The sequence below is a fragment of the Brienomyrus brachyistius genome, chromosome 22 (assembly GCF_023856365.1).
Source record: "Brienomyrus brachyistius isolate T26 chromosome 22, BBRACH_0.4, whole genome shotgun sequence".
NCBI lineage: Eukaryota > Metazoa > Chordata > Actinopteri > Osteoglossiformes > Mormyridae > Brienomyrus > Brienomyrus brachyistius.
This window is the reverse complement of record NC_064554.1, coordinates 18,270,890-18,295,781: the sequence shown is the minus strand read 5'-3', so window position 1 is coordinate 18,295,781 and position 24,892 is coordinate 18,270,890. Positions and strand designations below refer to the sequence as shown.

The window sequence follows — 24,892 nt, the reverse complement described above, 5'->3', positions numbered from 1 at the left end:
AGACTCTAAGCAAAAGGCGGACTGATAGTTTATTTTTACCTTCGCAGCTAGAGGTATTTTAGCAAGTCGCTGCTATTTAGGTGATGTTAAAACATCACATTACTCATGTGACTTCTCTACAAAAAACAAAAAACATTAAGAAATAAGGTACAGAACAATATGTTACAATAGTACAAATGATAAATTATACAGTTATAATGCCAAACAAGTTGAGCACATACCCATAACAAGCAGCCTGCTCCCAGTAAAATGAAACAGTTTGGTAAATACAGACAATTACATGGAAAAATAGCCTTGTATATGCCCACAATGTTAGTCGTGAACAATAAATGCGTGAATACATAGTAACAGAGACCCATGGGAAAACACGCACTGAATGAGATGCAGTCGAACAAGACAGTGTGACAAATTGACCTAGATATTGTATGTAGTTCATAGACATTGCAACTTGTGATAAATCATTAGCTTTTTTTTTTTTTTTTTTTTTAAACTTCCAATTTTGCATATTCATATTATACTCATCTGCAGGGATAAGCATTTTTAATATAAAGTTAGAACCTGTTCAGCACGTCGACATCTATCGGATTAAAGTATATAAACATAGCTTAAAGCTGTCTCCCGCCCCCCCCCCCCCCCCCATGCCTGAGTACGTGTCTTGGTAGTTAAGCTAGCTAAGATCTGAACACACCCACAAATTTGCTACAGAGCTGTACAGAACTGCACTACCGGAACAGTTCCAGCAGAGGGTACTACCGGCAAATGAAATAGAAAAAAAGGTCAAATTGGCAGTGATCGAGGACAGACAGACATAAACCGTAAGGCCTACAAGTAAGTAAGTAAACAAGTATCTACATATCAGTAAGAAAAGTGAAACATTACATCCTGCTTTGGAATAAAATGCCAGAGATGTGACTTTGGTAAGTGTCTGTTCATAGTGAGACGCTGCAGTTTTATTGTGCTTGTAAGTAGCTGTTTCTCATCATGTTGTGAAGCATCACAGCAGGGCAAACCAAGCGGATCCGTCGCATGACCGAACGCTCCACAGTCCAATTTGCCAGGTCTGGTTTTCCCTGTTGATCATCGCCACATTTAACTGCCTAGCGAATGAAAAGATAACGCACAGTGGTTTTTTTTCTCCCTCCTTTCTTTTAAACATTTGTTCTGTGGTCGAAGGAATCCCCCATTTTCTTGCTAAGACGCCTTTATCACAAACCCGCCAGACTAAAATAAACGACCTGTAAAAACAAAACCGGTTGATCACATGTCAAACGGAGCCAACTGCTGTCGACTGGGCAAGTCCCTTTGTGGTTGGGGGGGGGTATTACAAAAAACCCACATACTTCGACATTCAGCATGAATTAACGTCAAAACCACTTAACTGGGGGGGGCGGGGGTTGACCCTTCCCCTTCACATTTGATCAAGATAACCCCCCTCCCCCACCCTCCCAGTTTCTGTACATACTGACTGAATACTCATTTCTGTACACCTGTGATAATGTATATTTTAAATCTATAGGAGTTAAAAACTTATAAAAGATAATACATCTGTTTTCGGCAGGTCTGATTTCTGTGGGGGCCGGGGGCTGATGTACGTGGGCTAAAAATTACACATGCGGCTGCATGAAAAGGGTAACAGAGACAGACACACCCTGGGCATGCTGGGAAAGCTGACCAACCGCCAGACGGCTGATGGAGGGGCAGGCTCAGGCCCCCACACCCCCATTCCCCCAACTCCTATCCACACCCCTCCACGTATTTAAAAAAAACAAAAAAAGAACACAAATACACAAACAACCCATTTAGAAATATTAATTAACAGATTACTGGAACATTCTTTTGTAACAGCACAACTAGAGAGAAAGATAGAGAGAGGGAGAGAGAGAGATCGAAAGGCCTAACTCTAAACCCGAGGATCAGTCAGGTCTATGTAAAAACAGTCATTTGGAAAACCTTGCAGAGCGAGCTGGACACTTAATGAATTTAAACGACCATTAAACCCATTAACAAATGTCCAGATTGTATGGATGGAAGACATCCTACACATACACGCTGCGGTTTTATTAAAGACGAGAACAAAAAGGCAGCTTCTGCATGATGCTTCCAAAAGGTTCAATTACACGGTAAGAGTTCGTTATCCCGCGTGCGAAGACCACGTGCAGCGACTCCAGACCTCAGTGTCCTAAGCAGGAAGGTGGACGTGCGTCGCCTAGGTGACCACCGCTGCCGTCGCCCCCCCCTCCCTGCCACGGCACTGGCTGGCTTCTTGAGCTAAGGACTAATGGTGAACCAACAGTCGGGGGGGGGAAACATTACAAAAGTAACTATAGCATGTGCAAAACCCCTGCTCAGAGCATCCGAAGAATGACGTAAACTGACTGGGTTTCTCTAGCTTGTGTCTACCGATGTGTACTGTGAACACACACTCTGCATATGCACCGATGTAGAACATTTAAGTTACTTCAGTAAAAAAAAAAAAAAAAAAGGGTTAGCATTAGCATACATTACTTTATTAGGCTAAAAATAAAAATGGAGCAGAATTACTTTTTTTTTGATAAAAGCGATCGAAAGATTTTGCACGCTCGTTACCCCCTGAAAATACTATACGGTCTTGCCAGGGAGCTGCGGCAGACTTTAAGGGTGACAGGATATCAGACTCACGACGCACGGCAGAGGAGTTATTTCAGGTGAAGCACGCCAATCTCAGCTGGGTACCTACCTCCGAGGGTGAAAAGCACCTTCTGCTAGGTAAGAACTGAATGCCACTGCTACTCCGAACAGCATTAAAACAGCACACCTGCCTGAACACACGAAGGACTGTATCGTCCGTGTCTCTGAGGTGGACAGGGGCAGGGGGCAGAGGGGGCAGCTCCTCACAACAGGAAGGGGTTGGTGGTCGTGCCGGCCTGGGCGCCCCCTGAAGGCGGCAACCCTGTGCTCAGCAGCGGCTGCGGCACGGCCATGGAAGGCTGGACCCCCACGGCGCCGACAGGAAGGACGCGGCCCATGGGCGCCATTGCGGCCATGCCCGTCACGGGGACCACAGCCACAGGGCCCCCGGGAGGCATGGAGGCCAGGGACAGTGGGTCGGAGGTCATCTGGGGCAGGCCACCAAAAGCCGGGGCCCCGGGGCCCATCATGGGATTCACTCTCATCTGGTTGAGGGTGGGTGGCTGGGGTTGGTTCATCTGGAAGGGGTTGACTTGCACCGGAGGGGGAGGAGCCGACCCTGCAGGGAGGCGGGACAAATCCTAATCCATCCAGATCGATAGACTTGACACCACCTTGGAAAAACCAGCTGTTGGACTCAACTGGGACATACCAACGGCGAGGAAGGGGTTGGAGACTGATGCCAGCTGTGGAGGCTTGCTGATCAGCGAGTCCAGGTTCACCAGGGCGGCATTGGGGCCCAGGAAGGATTCGGGGGTCTTCCTAGAGGCAGCGGTGGCGGCCGGCAGCGGATCAAACAGATCGGGACTGACAGAAGCCATGGGCCGCGATGCGTGGGTTGGGCTTCGAGATTCACCTGGAAGTGAGGAGCAGACATGAACTGACAGTGATGGGGACTCACAACCATCTACAGCCATCTGAGGACAGGCTGCACGTCAATAACAGCCAGTCCAGATACATGTTACCAAGGAAACGGCTTTGAGGACAGGATGACATTTTCAAATTCTAACTTCCCAAAGCGCCCCCCTCAGCCATTAGAGTGTAACAGTTTCCGGGAGGATGCTCCCGCGGGTGGAAAATGGCATCACAGAGCTTGTTTTGACTCCCTCACATGTTACTGATTTTGAAAGGAAGCAGGAGGCGATAATTCCCAAGATGGACCCAAATCGCTTAGCTATCCTAGGAGAGATATCCTTTGTGTACCTGTCATGGAGGAAGAGGAGCGCAGGCTGTCGAAATCGGAGAGGTCCTCCTTGGATGTACCATTCAGCGTGTGGAAGGGGTCGAAGGTACCTGCAGGGGGCGTCCGTATGAATACTGTCACAAAATGACCTACTGCATCTTTCAAACATCACCGTAAACTATCAGTATGTGGTCTGGCTGGTCATGTGACTGAGGGCAGACGTGGACATGGCAGATGGGTAAAAAAAAAGCCCCCCCCCAGGGGGGGAGGTCTTGTAAGAGAGCTCTTGTAATGCTGTAGTACCCCAGTAATATCTGTCCAATGGAAGTTTCCAATCTTCACTAAGTAACTGTTTGTTGTTATTGTAACTGACAATAAAATATAATTTTGTTTGCCTGCCCCCCCTTTACCTGAGGAGGCCTTGGGTCGGCTGGCAGGCACAGGAGCCCAGGGGTCTGAGGCTGCGGTGGCGGCAGCTGCAACGGGAGCCCCCGGCCCCACCCAGGGGTCGATGCTCCTCGGAGGAGTGGTCGAGGGGGGGGACGAGGACAAAACCCAGGGGTCCGCGGGGATGGCTGGCTTGGAGGCAGCGGCTGCAAGCGGATGAGGAGGGAGAGCTGAGCACGGGTGGGCTGGGGGCTCTCAGAATGAAAAAGTGCTCAAAGGAAACACGGTAAGAACAAAGAAGCTCTGTGAGTAAGCGGAAGCCTGTGCAACAGAGGCAGTTTGTACAGGGCGCCTGGGGGCAGACAGAGGAGGCACTGCATCTCAGGCCCCGGGCCACGGCCTTCCCACACTGGGGATGCACAGCGGCATTATGGGAAATGTGGCATACCGTGACGCATTTTAAGGAAGGGTTTGTTGTGCGTGTTGACAGAGGGGACAGGAATCCGCACGCATGCGACGCGCGGTCGCGGTTCGCTCCGCGAAACACCCAGCGGTGGAATTTTCCAGTCGTTCGGCCCATTACAGGACTGGTTCACCAGCATTTCTGGGAGCAGGGAAGACCAAGAGTTTATAGTCATCACCAGGTCCTTGGGGGACCTTAGCTGAGCACGCCCAACGAGATTCTCCGACAGACCAGAAGCTGTGAGTGCACCGTTCAGAGACAAGCCAAAGGTGGGGGGCAATAACAGGGCTGAGGGGGGCTCTTTAATCCACCATTTACCCCTTAAACTGGAGATGCAGCGATATCGATTCAGACTTCGGGGATTTTTACAATCATACTTATAAAAACTGTCCGATACCGAGAACCGATACCTCTGAACTGCAACATTATGTTAGAACTCAAAGTCACTGCATTTTCTTTTTTAGCTGCCCAATCAGATTTTGGGATCCAGCACAGAACACTGGCATGGGCAAATCGGCGAGTATATGCGGATGATGTCAGCAATCCGTCATGTTTAAGGATAAAAGGGACGACGACAGAAGTAAAGCAAGTCAAGAGGAGGAAGAGGCAGGACGTCATTTAACGCAAGCAATTTGATCAAACGTCTAAACACACGACAGCCGTAGGTAAACACGATGTTTAAACACTTAAACACGAGGCTGATGGACTGTGGGGGCCCCAAGGTGAACACGTGTTGCCACACAAGTGCAGGCACACACCCTCGGCTGACGCATGGCTGCCATTCAGTGTTTGCTGGACATTTAGACAATGGAAAGACTGCAGTAAAGGCGAAGGAGAGGCAAGTAGGTGATCGCTGAGCAGCTAACGGCAGACCTAAACCAGCTGAGGGGGGAGGAGCTATGTGGAGAGAGGGCGGGGCATCCAGTTTACCGTAAGGCTGCCATGGGTCCACCGGCACCGCGGCTGTTGCACTTGGGCCCGCCCAGGGATCCGACACGGGAACTGGGGCAGAGGCTGCAGGCACGATGTCCATTAAATCCATCAGGGATGACTTGGGGGGCTGCAGTGGGGACAGGCAGGACATTAATTACAGCACGGCCACTTAGAAAGCCTCAACCATTAACAAAACCGGAGGAGCCTGGAAATCTATCTTTCGGGAGGGATAATTTCAATTTACCTCAGTCTACCAGTGAATATGAGGCTTTTCACTGAAGCCGTTTTTCATGTGATATGGAATTCCCAGTACATATTCTCTACTTCAGGGGATAGAATGCAGCATCATGGGATGTCTGCCTATCACTCTTAATATGAGCTGATTCATGCCTGACCTAAACCCATTCTGACTTGAATGAAGTTCTCGTTCCCGGAAAGGGGGGGGGGGGGGGCAGGATCTCCAGAGATTTTTTTACTCTGCCACTTCCTCATCCTGTTGTGTTCTGGCTTGTTCCAGCGACTTAAATCTTTATGAAATCCTAACTTCTACTGCCTTTACATCCATCTATGATCCTGGTCCCATCCTACCGGTAAAGCATTTCGGGGGCTCGACGATGGTGGGTGTTATTTTAATGCATTTGTAATAATTCCCAAGGATCCGCATAGTATTACTCTCAGCTCACCTTCTTCACCACTTTAGTCGTGGTTGAGTCCTTGCGGCTCTCCTCTAGCGCCATCTGGAGCCGGAGGTCATCGCCACGCCTCATCCTCTCCTCCTGTGACGAGGGCAGTGGGTGGCGGAATGGTTAAGGGCCTGGACCTCAAGGAAAAGCCCTGAAGTGCATCAGGGCGTATAGCTACACATCAGTCTCATCAGTCTCCTCCCCAGCAGGAACGTTGCTCGTCTGCTCTTTCCGGCCAATCAACATTCAAGATGCAATGACAGATTAAGCAGGAATGAACTGTCACCTTGGCACCTCTCATGGGGAGAAACCTTAGCTGGGGGTGTGTCTGAAGCCCCAAGGGTAACCTCCCCCACCAAACCCCTGGAATGGGAGTTTTCCTGCTAAAGTGCCTGGAATCTGTTTCTTATTACGATGAGAAAACTCGTCCCAGATGCCTCACCGCACTCGCAGCCGGAGGGCGCCCTCTCTCTCTCTCTCCCCACCCTTCCTAAACCCCCACCGCCACGGTAAACTGCAACGTGTGTGCCGAGGCAGCGGAAAAATTCTTAAGCGCTTCCTCACCCGCCCGCCAGCCGGCTTTATCGTTAACACAACACTTCCTGTATATATGCATGGTCCTTGACCGCCATCCAAAACGTCAACCTGCGCTCACACAGCCCGGCGTCTCCTATTCCGACCCGCGGCCGCAGCGTCGCACCCCCTGCCCCAGGGCTGCGCGACCTCCTGGCACAGGGCACAACCTGTGTCCATGGAGGTCGTCTGCGCAGAAGAGGTCAGGGGGAAAAAAGCCCCACTGGAACCGGCAATGCCTGAGAGTGGCGGGTTGAACCCGTTCGGCCCGATCTTACAGTAAGAGGGGACCAGAGATTGGGCCCAGTGCCAGAAGCTTCAGCTCCCAACTCCCAGTGGATCAGCTTTACTGCTGAGCAAAGCCCTTAACCTGAACGCTGTTATATATAGATTTTAAAATACGGTGCTATATGTGGCTTAGCGGGTTAAGGCTCCGCGACGGTGATCGGAAAATCGCCGGTTCGAATCAGCACAGTAGTCAGATTTCCATTGGGCCCTTGAGTGAGGCCCTTAACCCCTGAAACACTCCCAGACAAATGGCCTGACCCCCCCCCCCCCCCCCACCCCACTCAGACCCAAAGCTTTGCTGTCACTCTGTATGCGGATGTCTCGTGGGGGGGGGGGGGGGGGGCATTCCAATTATCATACTCACACAAATCGCAAATAAAACTTAATTTCGTCTCAAATGCAGATGTTGATCAGATGATGTTAACAGTTCGGAAAAACGTCATACAAACAATACATACTGAGCCAGTAGCAAAGCGAATAAACCTGTCAATCTACAAAAAAAAAAAACAAACAACTGTTGAGTTTGCTTACGTACTATCAGGTGTTTGGGGCGGAGACGCGGAGAGACAAACGCACAGGTGTTCTTAAGCAATGGCGGGTACCTGCTCGGCGGCCTCGCGGCTCATGGCCAGTGCCAGCTGCAGCTGCAGCTCCTCCTCGCCGCTCGTCTGCGGACGCGCCTGCTCCAGCTCCGAGGACGCGTTGGGGGACGTGGCTGGAGAGAGAGAGAGACAAGATAGTCGGTCCGTGGACGGGCCAGCAGGTGATGGAAGTGGGCCCCTGACCCGAATCGGGGGTCTCAGGAGGGAGCGGGCATTTTTTAACTCTAACACAGGTGACAGTCCTGCTACCGAGACAGGCATGGGAAGAGCAGTGCGATTTCACAGGAGTCACTGGCTGGGAAACGGGCGCTTGGCGAAAGTCCAGCCCATTCCACCATCAGAGCCGACTTCCAGGGGACCAGTGCAACCTGAAGCACAGCTGTGGTTTATATCGCAGGACGACTACACCCAAGAATGCGGCCGTCTTAAGGCTATCAAAATACCAGTTCATTCACTGGCCGAGTGCATGCGATGGTGACGCGGGTGGCAGACACCGTGACAGACGTCTAAGAAACTGAAGCGGTACTGAGCATGCAGACCTGAACACTGTCCGCAAGGGGCCAGCGATGCTGAACTCTGAAGGGCCAACTAGCTAAAGCAACCGAGGCCGTTTCTTATCCGACCCACAAAGGGCTCTTGGAGACGTAGAGGAGGCGGCAGCGTCTATCGCCACTCAAACCACAAATTTGCATTGGGCCGCCAAGGTTTCGGGCCACGAAGTCGCTATACTGGGGAGCCCTAAGGTAACCGTTTGAGTGCGACCCCAGAAGTAACAAACTCACCCCTGTGTGGAGGTGGGGCAGAAAGGACAGAGCCAATGCGCTGATGGGGGTTTGGACGCCGTGTTTATACCCCCAACCAAGTGTCAAACTGTAACTGCAGGAGCGATACCGCACCCACTCCCACGGCCACAAAAAGCCGGCATTCCTGGAAGGGTTCATTTCCATCGCATGCCCCCCCCACAACCACCCCACCTAAGTGTAAACAAACCTCACCAAAACTTTCCGATCTACGCGCGCATTTTCCATAATGAAGCCACAGTGTCACTGAATGGTGTGAGATGAGCCCCGTCAGACTGTCTGTCCCCGAGCGAGACACCATCTGTCTCTCCTGTGCTGACGAGTTGGCTAACATGTAGAGGGGGTCCATATGACGAGGACCGTTCACACTACGCATGAGGCCGTGTGGCGCATGGATGAGACTGGTGGCACCAATTAAGAAAAATATAGTACATGCTAGGCTGGGCATCTACTGCACTCGCTAACGAGAGGCTCACTTCCCTGCGGGATCACAAAGTCCCACTGGCAGACTCGTATGAAGACCATGAAGGTGTCCTAGGAGACCTGGAACTCAACTGGGGGGGGGGTTCACCTATCAGCCTAGACAATTTGCTGGACTCCAACAACCTAATGATTTTTATAGGTCAGCTACCAAAGCATATGGAGAAGAGGGGCTCCTGGTCACAGGAAAAGTAGCTGAAGGTGCTCGGTCCACCAATGCGGCACTTAAAAATGCACAAGATATCGGTTAACAAATCCGATGTCTGCTGGGGTTTTGTTGAAAATCAAGATTATCAGCATCAGTCCGACGCGTCGATCTTGATCGATACTGCCGGCTGGTAACCGACAACTGAAGGCAATATTCAAAGCAGCACCAGAGCTAAAAAACAAAATACTAAAATAATGACGAAAACCGCATGGCCGGTTTTCATCCAAAGTGAAGGACGAGAGATTTCATCAGCTAAATCCCCATTTAGAACCTCGTTACAGCCTCCCAAACTGGTGCTGCATCACACGATGTGGTTGGCACGTCACTTCGTAAGATCTCGTGAACGTATCACCAACATCAGTTTCACTACAGATGAGCTGAGCTCAGTGGTTCGCCGATTATTCGTAATTTTACGCACGAAACATCCAGTGTAATTTCTAAGAATACAAAACACCGTTTTCCACAGCCAGAAGAGCTGCACCCTAATTACGACGAACAACCCCCCCCCCCCCACCGCAACATAAACTCAAGACACCAGAGTGGCCCCCAGCTCAACGCAATTGGAAACGGCTGACATCACGGACAGGAAAATGCTGACAGGAGTCCTGGGGCTTCAGCAAGAATGACAGTGACATTCTGCTGGCCAGTCATAGCAGTTCCCCACCTACCCCCACGCAAATCAGCTGTACCTCCTCCGCCGTGCGGACGCGGGCATGCAGGCACAGTGAGTCAGAGATGAGTGTCAAACACGGCATGCGAGCGCCGCCCCGATGCGGCCAATGCTATCCTGTAGCAGCACGCCTGTCCCTCAATTACTTAACTCCACCAACTTATAATTATAGAACAAAAGCTACAGCTGGCCGAGCTGTCGGCTGCTTCAGGACCGAATCGGAATGAAGACAAGACAGTTAAGGGAGGGGGGAGGGGGGAAGAAGGAAAAAAAAAAAACTCCATTGTGCTTTCCTGAAAGAACAATAACAGGAAACCTCCAGTGGAATGTGAAGAATTCCTACGTCGACACCCCAGTTCAGCCTGCGCCCCCCCCTTTAGTTTGATAATGAATCAGCAGTTCACACATCCAATTCTGTGGCAGTGCCTACATTTATGAGAAGAGACCACACACACACACACACACACACACAGCCAGACTATGTTGCCCCAGCCCTAAAACAAACACCAGAGGGGGGGGGGTGACACAGACTGCGTGGGACAGGCGACAGGTCACACAGCAGAGCTGCTTAACAGCCAAATGGCTGCCAGATCGGATCCCTCTACAACAATCACCCATTTAATGATGCGGCCTTAAGTCCCAGTTTAACAACACTATAGCTGCCATTTCATATCTAATCTCTGTGGCGTCAGTTTCGCATCATTGACTTCATACGCTTATTTGCACAGGCTCCAAAGCTGGCTGTTCTAGTACATTTATAGATCTACATACTTGTTTGCATATTTTTATGTGTAAATTTTACTTTTATCATTTTGTTTTACACAACCACATTTATGTCAGTTTCCTTGATTGAAATTCCTTGTTTTGCAGCTGAAAGTAAATTATCATATGCAAAAGTATTTGGTGACGATCAAACGATTTCGATTCCGCAGGTAGTTCCTGCTTTCCGAGCTCCTGATTTACGAGCTTATACCTTTGAGAATTTTCTCAAAATTTTGAGCACTGCCCAAAAACGCTATCCATGGACCGACAGTTTTCAGATAACCCTATTGTGTGAAATATTTGCCCAATTTGTATCTAGCACATCTGCGCGTGAGCACCATTACACTTTACGGCATATTTTACGACAGTGCCCAATTTGTTCATGTCACTACCCAACCTGATCCCGTTCATGCACCAGGTTTATCCTGCGACCTCCCCAGCTCAGAACTGAATACACCAGAGAAAAAAACCCCTGTCTGCTGAAAATCAAAGGGACCAAAACTGATTGTGAATTTTACAGTTTTAGCAAAGAAGTGTTATTTGTTTTTCTACAGGGATTTAAATTTTTCATGAAATTTTAATTCTAATAAAACTTTTGTGATTGTTTTGTTTATTTGGCAAAAATTTATGATAATTTTTTGGCTAGAACCTAACGTACTTTTTTAAACATCTCTATGGGGAAAATACATCCCACTTGACGAGTTCTTGAGTAACAAGCGATAATTTAGAGCGAATTAGCTTGTAACGCTGATAAACACCTGTATTTGTTTCTTGTACTTTTGTCTTGATTGCATATTTAACCGGGTGTCAGGGCATGACCTGCACCAAAACAAATTTGTACCCCGCATCTGAAAATATTCCGATTTGTATTACATTTACCGTAAGAATTCTGAAGAAAACCTCAGTTGACGGAAACTTCGAGAACCGGCACCAATCTTAAAATTTGTGGCATGGAAACTAAGCTCATAAGACAGAGCGAGCTGGGAGGGAGTGTGGGCTTCGGGGGGGAATCGGTCACCAAGCCGACAGAAAAAGCTATAGCTACATCAAGACAATCATTCAGGGCTGGAAATTCAGAGCATATATGCTCCGTAAATCAACCAAATTCTGCCAAGGTTTGATGTTAAAACACACTAAAGGCGACCTGTGAAATTTCAGTCTTTTTTGACTTTCACTTTCTGTATTGCTTGTTGGGCACTAAACTACCCCGTTCAGGAAGACCAGCATAAAAACTGACAATTGACATTTCACACATTTAGTGAGGCAAATGGCACACTGCAAATGGCACACTGCAAATGGCACATGCTGTCAAGGCATCAACTAGGCATAAGAATGGCAAGGCTGAGCTAAGGATGAATACCCAGGTAGGAGTGGAAGCAGTTTCTGATAAACCTAAATGTATTATTGAATTTTAAGTTTCAGACCAACAAAGTAGAGTAATCATATTAATAATTACCACAGAAATACAAGACTTGCATTCGGTAAACCACACCATAACAGTAAAAGTCAGTCACACACGCTTTATATTTTCTACACTCTGAAAATGGCCAAAATCACTGTGTGAGACTGATTCACTAATCTTTCAGCGGAGACTTTCGGGAAGCGCTCCCTCCCTCTGGACAGACTCACTGCAGCCCCTTTTAGAGGCCGACACACGGGAAACATGCCTGCTGGGTGTGGGGGGGGGACACAGGAGATTAGGGGGAGCAGAGCACTTCCTCTCAAGAGACATGTCAGCTGGGAAAAAAATCGGGAATATTGCTGCATTCCTGCTGCTGGTGGTGTGTGTGTGTGTGTGTGTGTGTGTGTGTGTGTGTGTGTGTGTGTGTGTGTGTGTGGGGGGGGGCAAAACTCTCAGCTGCTTAGTGAGCAAGCAATCAAATCCACCTAACGCCCCGGAGCTGTTCACGGAGCTGTAACAGTGTGTGTGTAACAGTGTATGTGTGTAACAGTGTGTGTGCGTAGGTTCCGTCGCCATTTCAGCACACAACAGGGCGACACCCCCAGCGGATGATGCGAATACTACCACGCAGGGACCACACTGACCAGGAAACACTAATGGGCTTCCGGCAAAGCAAGTGATGACAGCTCATATCCTGCCAAGCTTAGGGGGTCACAGGGAAATGAAAGATTCGAAGGAGCAAAACGTGAAACCGCAAATCTACATCTCTGAAAGATCCATGAATATTGATGGGGGGGGCCGACCGGCCGCCGGTACAAGGCACTCACAGCCATGGTAGGAGGCGGGCGAGCCCTCTGAGCGGCCGTACTCCTCCGAGTAACTGGTAGACAGGTTGGGCTGACTGGAGCCGCGGCCGAATCCGGACGGGCCGCTCCCCACGCTGGTGGCCACCTGCGCCATGCGCTCCTTGGTCTTCAGCGCCTGCGAACGCTCGCCCTTGAGCCGCTCGTCATCCTTGAGTAACACCACCAGCTGCTTGGACTTCTCGCGCACGTTGATGCCCTGGTCCTTGCCATCGCGGTCCACATACTGGAAGTCCTTGAGCGTCTGGATGGCGAAGATGTTCTCGCGGCACTGCAGGCCCACGCGCTCTGAGCCGGTCTTCACCAGGTAGTCCAGTAGCGTCAGCGCCTTGTAGACATGCCGCCAGTTCTTGCCGTGGTCATTGAGGCGCCTCCAGATCATGGTCATGATCTCGGAGAAGGCCACCACGTTGTAGGTGAGGTCGGCGATCTCCGACATCAGCGAGCTGGATGGGCCCCACGGGTCGTTGGAGGTGGCCTCACGCACCTTCTTCTCCGCGTCCGTGTAGTTGTTCACCACATTCTTCATCTGCCTCCGTATAGTTGAGCTCGGCATGGTTGCAGTTACCAGCAATGCTCTCAAGGTAGAAAGTCAGGCGTCTCAAGGGTTTGTTTCGAGAAGGGGGGGGGGGGAGAGCGTTTATATTACAATGTTGTGGTCAGAAGTCTCTTGTTTAAAATCCCCTTCGTTCTTCCAAATGCTTTATAGCTATATTCAGGGGTTGTCCTGGCTGGGGCTTGTCAAGAACATTTCCACACAGAAAAGTGCAGGGATATGGCAAATTCCTCCATTACCTGCAAGACAACAGAACAAAATAGAACAGTACAGAACGTCAGAACAGATTAATATAACAGGAAGCTGAATAGGCAAAGGGACCATGTCATTAAAAGGAAGCATCTCTTATGCTTTTACCCCCGAGACCATTAGGAGAAACTGCTCTGACCAGTGCCGCTGCCAAGCAACAAAGTCTCCTTTATGAGGGGAGCATGAAGTAATAATTCAACTGCCTGCCTTACCTGAAACTCAACGACTGGCAAAACACGCTACTGAAACCGTCGAGTTGAACAAACCGGCGAAGGAACGGCAAGACACATCAGTATCGCGTCTCTTGATTTTACTAAATTCTCGAGTGTCGAAATGACCCCAGCGGCCACACAGAAGAGGCGATGGGTCACAGCCTGCTTACAACTGGGAGCATAAAGGCGACCCTCAAAGAGTACGAGAGAGAGAAAGCACGGCGTATTCCAGCTCTGAGACCCAAAGCACTACATCGAGTAATCTCCAGCTAAAATCTCAAACAAGTCTTACTCTTAGCAAGTCTACGGTATGCGTGCATGATAACCAGGCCACCAAACCGTTGGTGGAGACAAGCTGAACGAGGACTAAGGCTGGCATTAGCGGTAGCTGATACTCGCACAACGCCCACATGCAGGGGCTTCCAACCAATAGCTGACACCGCGTTCTACTTCAAGAGCTCGTGGACAAAGGCAGCCACGGTCTACTTCAGATAAGCAAAGATTTAGAAGCTAAAGGTGTTTCAAGCTTAATGACCAGCGGTTTCCATGAGTAAAAACTAAACACCTTTTATGAAGAGAGAAGGGAAAATAACATTCAGAAAACAAGAGATACAAATAGCGCCTTGCAGAATGCAAACACTAACGGAATACTTACAATTGAGCATACATTTAGTAATAGCCGTAATAACGTACTATAACTCTCAGGTGATATTTAAGTAGTACTCTACATTACTGAAATGAAAAAGGATCAACTCAGTTATATCCTAAATCAGAGCATGATTCCTGAGAACCACTATTCAAATGAAACTGCTCAAATCTGTCTAAACAAATTCCAATGCAAAGCAGATGTGATTTTACATACACGGCTTGGTCTCGGTGACGGTGGTGATTTTTTTTTGGTCATTAGCTGCACCACCTTTCACTCTTCTTACGCCGCACTGCAATTAAAGCTGATGAACCAGCTGAGAGCATGTGATGCTTCGGGACTCATTCATTCTTAAAGTGACAAGAAGCTAAAAGCAACCACGGTGACAGTTACTATAGTAACAGAGTCCGCTCCAGTACACATGAAAACCGGCGTCCGTCATCGTATGACGGATCTATTCACTCGGCAGGCTGTCCTTCAACCTGCACACTGTCTACTCTGGCTGACCAATGCAGTCCCCAGCTTGACAGAAAGCTCATATGTGAATGACTTAAGCAAAACACTCATTCAGCTCTTACAGTTGTAGGCTTTTCATGCGACTGCAGCAGTTGCATTAAAAAACTGCACCATCACAGGTCTCCCATCCGGACCACCAACACAAACTCCCTCCGAATCGGAGAACCTGAACACCTTTTAAACTCTTAGTAACTGTTCTGTGCTTTGGGGTTCAAACCACATCCCTAGGATTCCACACACCTACACCAGCTAGCTAATGATCTTTCCTTGCATCTACTAGAATTCACTTTAAACTTGCATTGACAGATACACATGCATTAGTATTCCATGCAATCTCTGACCACAAGCAGAGATCCTTAACTGCTATACCACCTGCTGTCTCTGTGCTACCTCCCCCCCCCGCGCCCCCCATGACACTCGGGGCCAGTCTTCCCAGGTCCAGCAGACCCTCTGAAGCTGTGTGGAGGCAGCACTTCCTGTTCTCCTGAACAGGGGCCAGAGGAAGGGGGGGGCAGGGGTCCACAAAACAACTTGGCATAGACCGTAAATTCATTAAAAGGCCCTGAAATGTGACTCCTTGTGTCCTGCGGGGTGACCATAGTGCCCCCTCCCTTCCAGATCAACCGCTGCCCCCACCCCACATCAGGGGCCAGCATACACATGAATACTGAGGGGCCCTAATGAAACATCTGCTGCTTGAATCACTCATTCAGGCCCCACCGTGCAAGAGGAAGACAGGGTCGACTCTCACAGGCCTGGTCTTCACTCCTGCCAGGCCAATAGGGAGTCAATGAAACCCACACACAGCAATGTGCTCTAATTCACAACCTGCACACGGAGTCAAATGGGTGGGACCCAAACACAGATTCAAACAGCGCCACCTCTCTCCAGAAAGTGGGCACTACGCAGAGGTAGAGTCCCAAAGCCCTGATTGGAGTTTTCAGAAGCGGGTCTTCAGGAATATCTCAGAACCTTCAGCCACAAGATCCTACCTTCCCTTCTCCCATCAACGTTAAGCATTCGTAACGCAAAAAGGGGTTTCCGTCCGATCAGACTAGCTGCTTTAGATTGCTGAGGATAAAATTCGAAGCGGCGTGCATGGAGGAAAGAGGAGGAGATAACCACAGAGGAGGACATAGCGAACTCAGTGCTCAAAACCACTGTGCAAGTCAAATCTAACATGAATGCCTCCGATGAGGATTTTAACAGCACTTCCTGAACAGCATGTCACCGACGTGTTCAGTGCAGGAATGCAGCGAAGTAGCTGTAATCAGGATTCCAGTTCAAACAATCAAACAACTAACATCGACCGAGTATAACTACGATACTTGAAATGGTAACCATTAAGTAGCTGATAAAATGCAGCTTGGTGACTATAAAACCAAATGGTCATGCTGAACAAACGCCATTTAAGAAATCCACAAAGATTTCTCCTGGCAAAATGTTTCGGGATATGAAGCCTGCCATTTACACCTCCTCCCACCCCAGCACAATGAACAGGTCGAGAATTTTCCTCTGCCAAAAATGACATTTAAATAAGGAAATCTGGAAACGGCAAAAATCTCCCGGATTAAAACGACACCAAATCATGTCATAACCTCTATGTGAAACAGCTGGAGGAACAATCCACTTCATCGTGTTTACAGAAAACAAGGTCTAAGTGTGTTGGCATACTTAATAGATTTCACCGTTTAACAGTCACAACCCTGACTAAGTGACAGGGAACTCATAGTGAACACGCATATGCAGTAGGAAATATCTGAAAGGGTGTCGGATGAAATTACTGGGTAAGGCATCAGTCCACGATAGTATAGGCAAAGTTGACCAGGTATGGGTCATAGCAACTGCCCACCCCTCAACACACACACACACACCTAAAAGTTGTAGGAGGTGACCCTCCTATCAAGGCTAAATATCGGACAAAGACACAAGAGATGTTTCAGAAACATCCGTGGCCCTTGTTTTGAACTCCATGTCACCGAGTTCATACGGGCAGAGAATTTCGGCACTAGGAGGACAGAAAAAAAAACACTCCCACGGGTTTCAGACCACCAACAGCTAAGCATCAACACGAAAAACTGTTTCTGTGATGTAACCCATCATCTGCAAGAAGTGGGTGAACCTTTAAAGGGCTGAAGTAACTTCTCAACCTCAGGAACACAAATTAGTGCATTTCCATGCATAAAATAATTAGAATTTTAAAAACTCATCGACGTTTTGATGGTGAGCCTGAACTGTACAACCAAGATATCCTAAAATATCCTAACCATCTTCACATCTACAACCCGAAGCCACTAACCTGCTTTTTCACCAAAGAAAATTAAACCAATCATTTAAAACTTTTAACACCCAGAACTCACAGCCTTTCACACACTTGGTGAGAAAGAGATGCAGACCATAACCACAGTCACTCTCTTCCTCATTTTTGACTATATCAGACTACATATATAACACTGATTGCGCTGATGCAGAAGATGAATGAAAATATGGAAGCCCATATGACCGCCAAATCAGAGCTTGCCAATGTGCCAGGCAGGCAGTACTACTGTATTCATAACAATACCAAAATAATAAAAAATAACATTGCATTGAAACACTACAAGCAGAATTGCCAACAGAAGGTCGTCTCTCCAATGAGACGCCAAAACTTAAAACAAGGGCATGTAACGTGCGATAAAACCATAAAAAGGTCATCCGTCTGACGCCCCCCCCCCCCCCGGGTCCAGATGTGCGAGGCGAACAGGCGGCAATGTCGGCTGCCACACCTCAGCTAAGAACCACCACCCACCCCACTGGGTAAGACAGGTGTCAGGTTTGTCCAACACCCAGCCAGCGGACACTATGACATTCAAAACGTCAAAGCACGGTCTGCTAACAAAACCACCCAGGAGCCGTGGGAATGACCTCAAAGGGACAGTCGACCCACATATAGATAAACCACAGCTTACATAACAAGAGACACCTTGCTGGCATCACCGACTAGGGGCGACCCAGCCAGTTTTTTTTGACAAAGGTCCGTTCCCTCGAAATGTGGAGAAGAGACAAATGAAAAGTCAGGAGTAAAAAAAAACAAACAAACAAAAAAAAGATCTCCAGCAGGTTTTGCTTTCCAAGGAGCGGATGCACATATCATGAAGTGTTAATGTGATTTCGTGTGCAGGGAGTGTAATCTCTCCAGCCCAAACCCAACCCCCACCGGCCGGAAAGTGACAACAAAGAGCCTCACAGTAAATTCCCAATGAGTGCAGGGCGCATCCAGGAGCGCTCCCCGGCGCACAGCGCAAAGGCACCGGGGCTCCCAGCTGGACCCCAAACCCGAGCGCCGCCTTTCGCCTCATTGTCCTCAGTCCACGGAGGGTCTCCGTAGACAATGCGCCAGGGCACTATGGAGGGGGGGTCAAACACTGACGAGACAATGGATGCGGCTCCGCAACCCCACCCGGAACCAGAGAAAGACCGGGGTACGACACGGGGCGGGCGCAGACCCAGGCCGGGGCGATGGTTGGTGCCGGAGGAGCAACCGGTTGACAAGGCGGAGCCCATGGTGCGGGTACCGGCACTAAAGTTACCCCGAGGTGTAACTTCACAAAAAGGGTCACGGAGAGGTGACGGAGCGCCGAACTCCGGAGCAAAAAGCGCGGAAAAAAAAGTTATGGGCAGTTACTCAAACGTCGCTAATTCGCTACATGGACGCATTTAAGTCAAAAGTTAATTTCAGCCGCTTAACGTAAAACGCGGCGGCAGGCGTTAGCAGGAAAGCTAACGGGGAGCAGGGCGCTAACGGCGCAGGGAGAGGCCGCGTCGGGGGCGCACGGCGCTGTTTGCGGCTTCTCATGATAAACCACCGACGGCGCTGGCGCTCCGAAAGCTGCTCGCCGGCTAGGAGAAGCCTGCCAGGAGGGGAAAAAAGTTGGACAGTCGCACTTTTGCCGATAGTTCCGGCGGCCGAAGCGGGCGGGGGGATGAGGCGAGCAATCTGTTGAATACCGCTCCGTACCAACTTGCTAGGTCGCTAACTAATCCGGAGCGGCTTACCGCCGGCGCCCGGGCGGCGCTGCTTACTCCCCGGGAAGTGGGGGGTATCACCAGGCCGCTGGCGCTCTCCCGTTCCCCGCAGAGGTGGCCGAAATAGCCGGTATTTCCCGGTAAGGAAGCGCCGGGGCTGCTGCAGCGTCGCACCGGGGCGGACGAGTCCCCCCGCCTCCACAAAACCCCCCCAGGAGGAAATGAATAACTTACCAGTGCTCTCCACTCGAGGCGGGGGCACTCCTCACTGCTGAAATACGAGCCATAACTTTTGGCTTTAGCTTGCAATGCAACTACAGAAAATAACGTGGGTGAACTTGAAGGTGCGGATCTTGTTTTAGGGGCTTCAGGTGTTAAAGTAAGAGCAGCGTGTCGCAAGCCGATGCCGCCGGCCGAGCTTCCCGCACGTCTCCCTGATACTCCGCACACTCCTCGCTGTGACACCCACACAATCCAACATGGCGCACCGACGGACGCCCTTTCGGGGAGGGGCGGTCGGCCAAGGGTGTGATCAATCCACTGCCTTACCCAGCGAATAACAACAGTAATAATAAATCTATAATCGTAATTATTTCCCTGTATATCACTTTAAAACGCTGCTGAACGAGCAGCTCCAGCCTGCGACTTCGACCCTCCCCCCTATGAGTTTGTAAAACGCACAGAAATAGGAGAACGCCACGTTTTTCAGTGCCAGCCAAAAAAAAAACCCTGTCCCAAACGTACAGCTCCTCGAAGGATCTGGAAACTACAGGGATCTTTTCAAATTACAGGACAAAAATACGTGATGTCTTTCTTGCATGCGACAGAATACAGTGGCGCCCATTCGCAGTACAAATGACTGAGTTGTCATATTATACCCATATTACATACAACTTCCATTCTTTGTGTGAAATGATCCAACACCAAGTCGCAGGAATATTACTTATTCGCTCCGCCCCAAGCTCTCTCACCTGTTATGCTCTAAGTTGACACAAAATTATTATATTTTAAAATTGTAACTGAAATAAATACTTATTCATGAACTTGATCTGGTGCCCGCTGTGAGCTAGCGATACTTATGGGAAATATTCATAAATTACAATTTGGCCATATCAGAGGGGATTACACAATATCCGTTGTGTCCCAATGCGAGCCACTCGATCGGAGTCCACTTACGCACGCCTATGGTGCAAACACGCCCTTTGAAGACATACGCCAGTCGCTGTTATGTGAAACATTCTTTTGTACAATCAAAGAAACAAAGTTTCTAACTGGGTGTGAACGATGGTCCAAAAATAACTTCCGGGGTATAAAGTATTTGCAATATTGACAATTTAGTATTGAAGCTCAACCGTTTTGTAATGGTTCTCATTAATTATTTGACTGTGCCATATTTTATTAAACAATGAATAAGATAAAATGACGTAATGCGTCATAAATGAGATAAATAAGGAATTTAAACATATTCACGAAGGAGTGCTCAGGGAGTGTGTTAGCAAGCTATGGATTAGCTAAATAAAGATCAATGAACGCTGATTTACGCGTGTGTACTTACTAGCCCTCTAATGTTAATTTTGCACCATAGTCATGAAGGCGTAAAGTACGTCAGGTACTAAGATCTATCACTTACTGAAATGAGATTGCAATAATTTTGTTATAGTTTTCTTATCTGACGACGGTCAGTGTTTCAGCCTATTCGGGTGGAGTCTTTCAAGATAAGAGGCTATTTTTTCAAATATTCAAAAGACTTTTTTAATGCCTACCTTTAGGGGGCAGCCTTGTGTACAGTTTAGGTAGCCATCCATCCATCTTCCAGCTGCTTCTCCTAGTCAGGGTTGTGGTGAGTCCTGGAGCGGATCCCAAACAGCACAGGACATAAGGCTGAAATACACCCTCGACGTGATGCTATCCGTCACAGGGCACATACATGCAAGCATACGTGACGGACAAATGACATAATAAAATTTATGATTTCAGCAAAACCGTATTTTCTAGTGTTTCACGGGCACAAGAAGACACCCAAAATCCAACATATAAAAATGTAATACTGACATAGTCATGATAAAAAAATTATTTTGGATAATTATAGACACAACATCCATCCATCCATTTTCCAAACCGCTTATCCTATTGGGTCGCGGGGGGTCCGGAGCCTATCCCGGAAGCAATGGGCACGAGGCAGGGAACAACCCAGGATGGGGGGCCAGCCCATCTATACACAACACGATTGCAAAAAATATTGATAATATGTATTTCCTTTTCTATAATTATTGGGAAGTTGACTGAGCTTTTCTGTAACATCTTTTAAAGCAGTGATAATTCATAATGCATCATTATGCATTCAGATGGGATTAAGTATTATAAATGGCTTATATAATATATTATATATGGCTTATACTGACCATTGTAATGCATTATCAATGTATCTACAGTGCATTATAGATGAGAGCTTCATATAGCATTCATAATGCATAATAAATATGGCTATAATGTGTAACGCCTGTTCATAAATAGTTACAGCCATGTTTATTATACTTCATGAATGCATTGTAGTGTATTATTAAAGTATCCATAATGCATTATGATCACTGCTTTAAGTAAAGTGTTACCAACTCTTCCTCTAATAATAGTTTTAAAGAAGCAAAATCGGAATACCAAACTGATTGCACAAAGCAGGACAGACAATATGAAAACAATATAGCACTTGTATTTAAATTATTAAGCCTTGCAAACAGCTGCATTATGAAGAAGCTACAGTAAGAACTCAACAATTAACAATTAAGTTAAAATGTATTTGACTGTTCAGTGGCATTGCAGAGGGCAAATCGGGCCCAGTAATGTTGTTATGGTACCTTCACAATAATAATTACGAAATTTATTTACATATTTAAATGTGTGGATATGAGATTCTGAAGGTGGAAATATGGGTAACTTGGCTATGGTTGCGATGTCAGCTGTGAAGGTTACCTAGCAAGATCTCCCTGGGGAAGAGATATACATTGAGCTGACGACAGTTTCTTAAACCCTTGAGACATTTCAAGGAATAGTCAGGTGGCTGCTTCTGATTGGCAGATGCATTTGGGGGGGGGGGGGGGGGGTCTGAGTGACATATTGCAGTCCTCTATCCCTGAGGCACGTAGGTAAACAATGGAGGACTTATTGTTCTGTCATATTTGCTTCCAATTTACTGCATAAATGGCAAAATACAATTATTTACTTGCTAGCATTCATTGTATTGTAAGAATTATTACTAGCTTGCAGCTTTTTTTGTTGTCATTGAAAAAGGAGGGGAGGGGGGGGCCTCGTGTCTAGTAAATGCTAATAATTGTACAAGAAAACATTGTAAATTATAGAATAATCAAACACAGTTGCGGGAAAACATATGTGGAATCCAAGTAAAGCATCAGTCTAATCAAAGAACCATATCAAAAGAACCACAAAAAGACACCAATGGGAACCGAAAGCTTGACCAGCAGACTCACAGTGGTGAGTAGGTTTCCACATCAGGTTCCAGTCAGTCCTGCCTGATTCATTTTTAAGAAAATTTCCTAATATTTCAAATGCCCGGATAAGCAGAACAGCAGCTGTGCGATGTGAAATATGCTCACAAATTGTTTCCCTGCCAAAGACATTTCCTGCTAACATGCCGCACTCTTCCATCTGAAGTGAACTCAAATAGGCACGGCCAACAGTCTCGCTACGTTAGCAGTATCCCAGGAAAGAGTCATGTGACCACATACCGGAGACTGCTGATTGGCCCATTTTCCTGGCATACAGGCAGCAGTGCCAGCCCTGCTCTTTGCAAGCATAGTGTTCATGGGAAGAAGCCCACAGTTATTCCTGGGATTTTGTAAAACAGTCAATATGAGTTACAGCTTGCAATGTAATTTCCTGTATCGGCACATGGACATATCATCATGTTATTCAAATACTCATGTTACTTCCGTCATTCAAATAACCTGCTTTCACTCTACCCGCCTAGGTCCATGCCCAAGCTGAGGAGCTGACCAGCTACCAGGCCACTCGAAATACTTACGGGTAAATTAATTTGCTCAGCCTGGTAGTAAGTCTTCGGGTGAATGTTTGACTCTATGTTCATTGCTTTCCATTGTCTGCCTATGGGGTACCCATGAGTGGCAAGAGCTTTAAATAATTTGCAACATAATTTGGTATGGGTTGGGTTGGGAGTCAGATATGGTACAATTTCATGAGCCCGAAATCCCAAGCTGTGTCCCAGCCTGGCCACCACAAATGTATGTTAAAGTGCTGCAATAAGATGGAAAGACTATGGAAAACACTAGGATCAGAATCAGAGGACCTGGTTTTTCGAAACTACAGAATGTGCTGTGATCTCTTAAGCAGTAATAAAGAGGCCTGTTATGGTGCCATGTAGATGAAGGTATACTGTCTAGTTTCTATGACGTGAACGTTACAACTGCTGCGACAAAATGTAATACACACGTTGCCCAGCAGGTGGCAGCAAGACACATCGCTATCAAGGCATGAGGTTACTGCCAGACATGACCTTCAGAGCCCCAGCATGCAAGGCCAAGTGAGTCATTAGCGGAATTAATGTATGTGAGAAAAGGGACGCCCTTGGATTTATGGTATAATAATCTGACTTTTCAGGTCTCATATCTGCTCTTAAAATGTATAAACGTATTATTTAACAATCTACTCATTCGATTGAGCAAATCTTTTAAATACATTTCAGCAAGTTACAAGATATGCCTCTCTCAAGGAAATTAAATGTAAGATTTATTGGTGAAACAAAGCAAAATTAAATAAATAAGGTTCAGGATGGTGCTCTTGGGAAATGGAGGTTCATACTATACTATCTTAATTCTAATTAGTCAGGGAATCTAACTAAGTCCACCACCCACTAGCTCCTGTTAGAAGGCAGTTTAAAAACCTGCAATTTACACTATTTCCAAGGCGATTATCTGGTATCTGGTCACCTCTTGGGTAAACTGAAGATCTCTCACTAATCAACAATTATCCTCACACCTGTAGAACTTCTCGTAGATAACTGGTATATATTTTACGGCAAAATAACAGTTTATATAATACATGAGGTTTAACAGACTATGTAAATGATATTGAAATTTTTATGTGTAGTAAGACACATTTAGCACAGCAATGTGTTATTTTGATATTTGATATATAAATCAAAAGCATGCTTCCTGTAATAGGATTCCAGTTCACCGTAATGCATACTGCAGTGTTTGTCAACTAAGTCTAAGAGGACCCTAACATTTTTGCTCCCTCTCAGTCCACCACGACTCAGCTAAACTATCGAGCAATCAAGAATACGGAAAACCTGATGCAGTTTTGTTGAGGTTTGGGAGGCAACAAAAATGTGCACTGCCCCGAGGCCAATAGGTTGAGAAACACGGTTATACTGGATAAGCGGTTATGGATGGACATAAAACACAACGTTAATCTCGTATCGTAAGTCTTGAATTTCACAGTACGTTCATGTTAAGTAAATATAATAAGAGTTTTCTGCAGCTCAAGAGATGGAGCTTATTAAACAAGTTGTTTGTGTTGATTTCTGCTCTTTGTTGCCTGCTGCTGTATCTCAAGCGAATTTAAGGAACAGAAATTAAATCAGCCAAAAAAGAGATAATTTAAAAACGGCATGTGATTAAACAGTGGCAAGGAAAAACTCCCAAGAAGGAAGAAACCAGACTCAAAGGGGGAGCCCATCCTCCAGGGGCCGGCAGGGAGAGTCAAATAGGAGA

At 47.5% G+C, this 24,892-nt stretch overlaps 1 protein-coding gene across 1 annotated transcript; it reads right to left on the bottom strand.

Annotated features, from left to right (window-relative positions):
* Positions 1 to 12: 12 nt before the first annotated feature.
* On the bottom strand, positions 13 to 20,069 carry epn2 (epsin 2). The gene is made up of 9 exons (XM_048991009.1): positions 19,383 to 20,069; positions 12,929 to 13,759; positions 7,780 to 7,892; positions 6,317 to 6,409; positions 5,631 to 5,760; positions 4,261 to 4,443; positions 3,871 to 3,960; positions 3,320 to 3,523; positions 13 to 3,226 (listed from the first exon to the last, which is right to left on the bottom strand). Exons 2-9 carry the CDS (start codon positions 13,518 to 13,520, stop codon positions 2,871 to 2,873), a joined length of 1,761 nt encoding a protein of 586 aa, XP_048846966.1. The 5' UTR covers positions 13,521 to 13,759; positions 19,383 to 20,069; the 3' UTR covers positions 13 to 2,870.
* Between the last annotated feature and the right edge of the window lie 4,823 nt (positions 20,070 to 24,892).

Bases quoted from the DNA above. Each gene is read 5' to 3' on its own strand.
- epn2 (XM_048991009.1), bottom strand. From the start codon at position 13,520: ATGCCGAGCTCAACTATACGGAGGCAGATGAAGAATGTGGTGAACAAC. The intron at 7,893-12,928 runs GTGAGTGCCTTG...CTCTCTCTCCAG, and splicing joins GCCCGCCTCCTACCATGGCT to CCACGTCCCCCAACGCGTCC. The intron at 3,524-3,870 runs GTACACAAAGGA...CCTCACTTCCAG, and splicing joins CTCCTCTTCCTCCATGACAG to GTGAATCTCGAAGCCCAACC.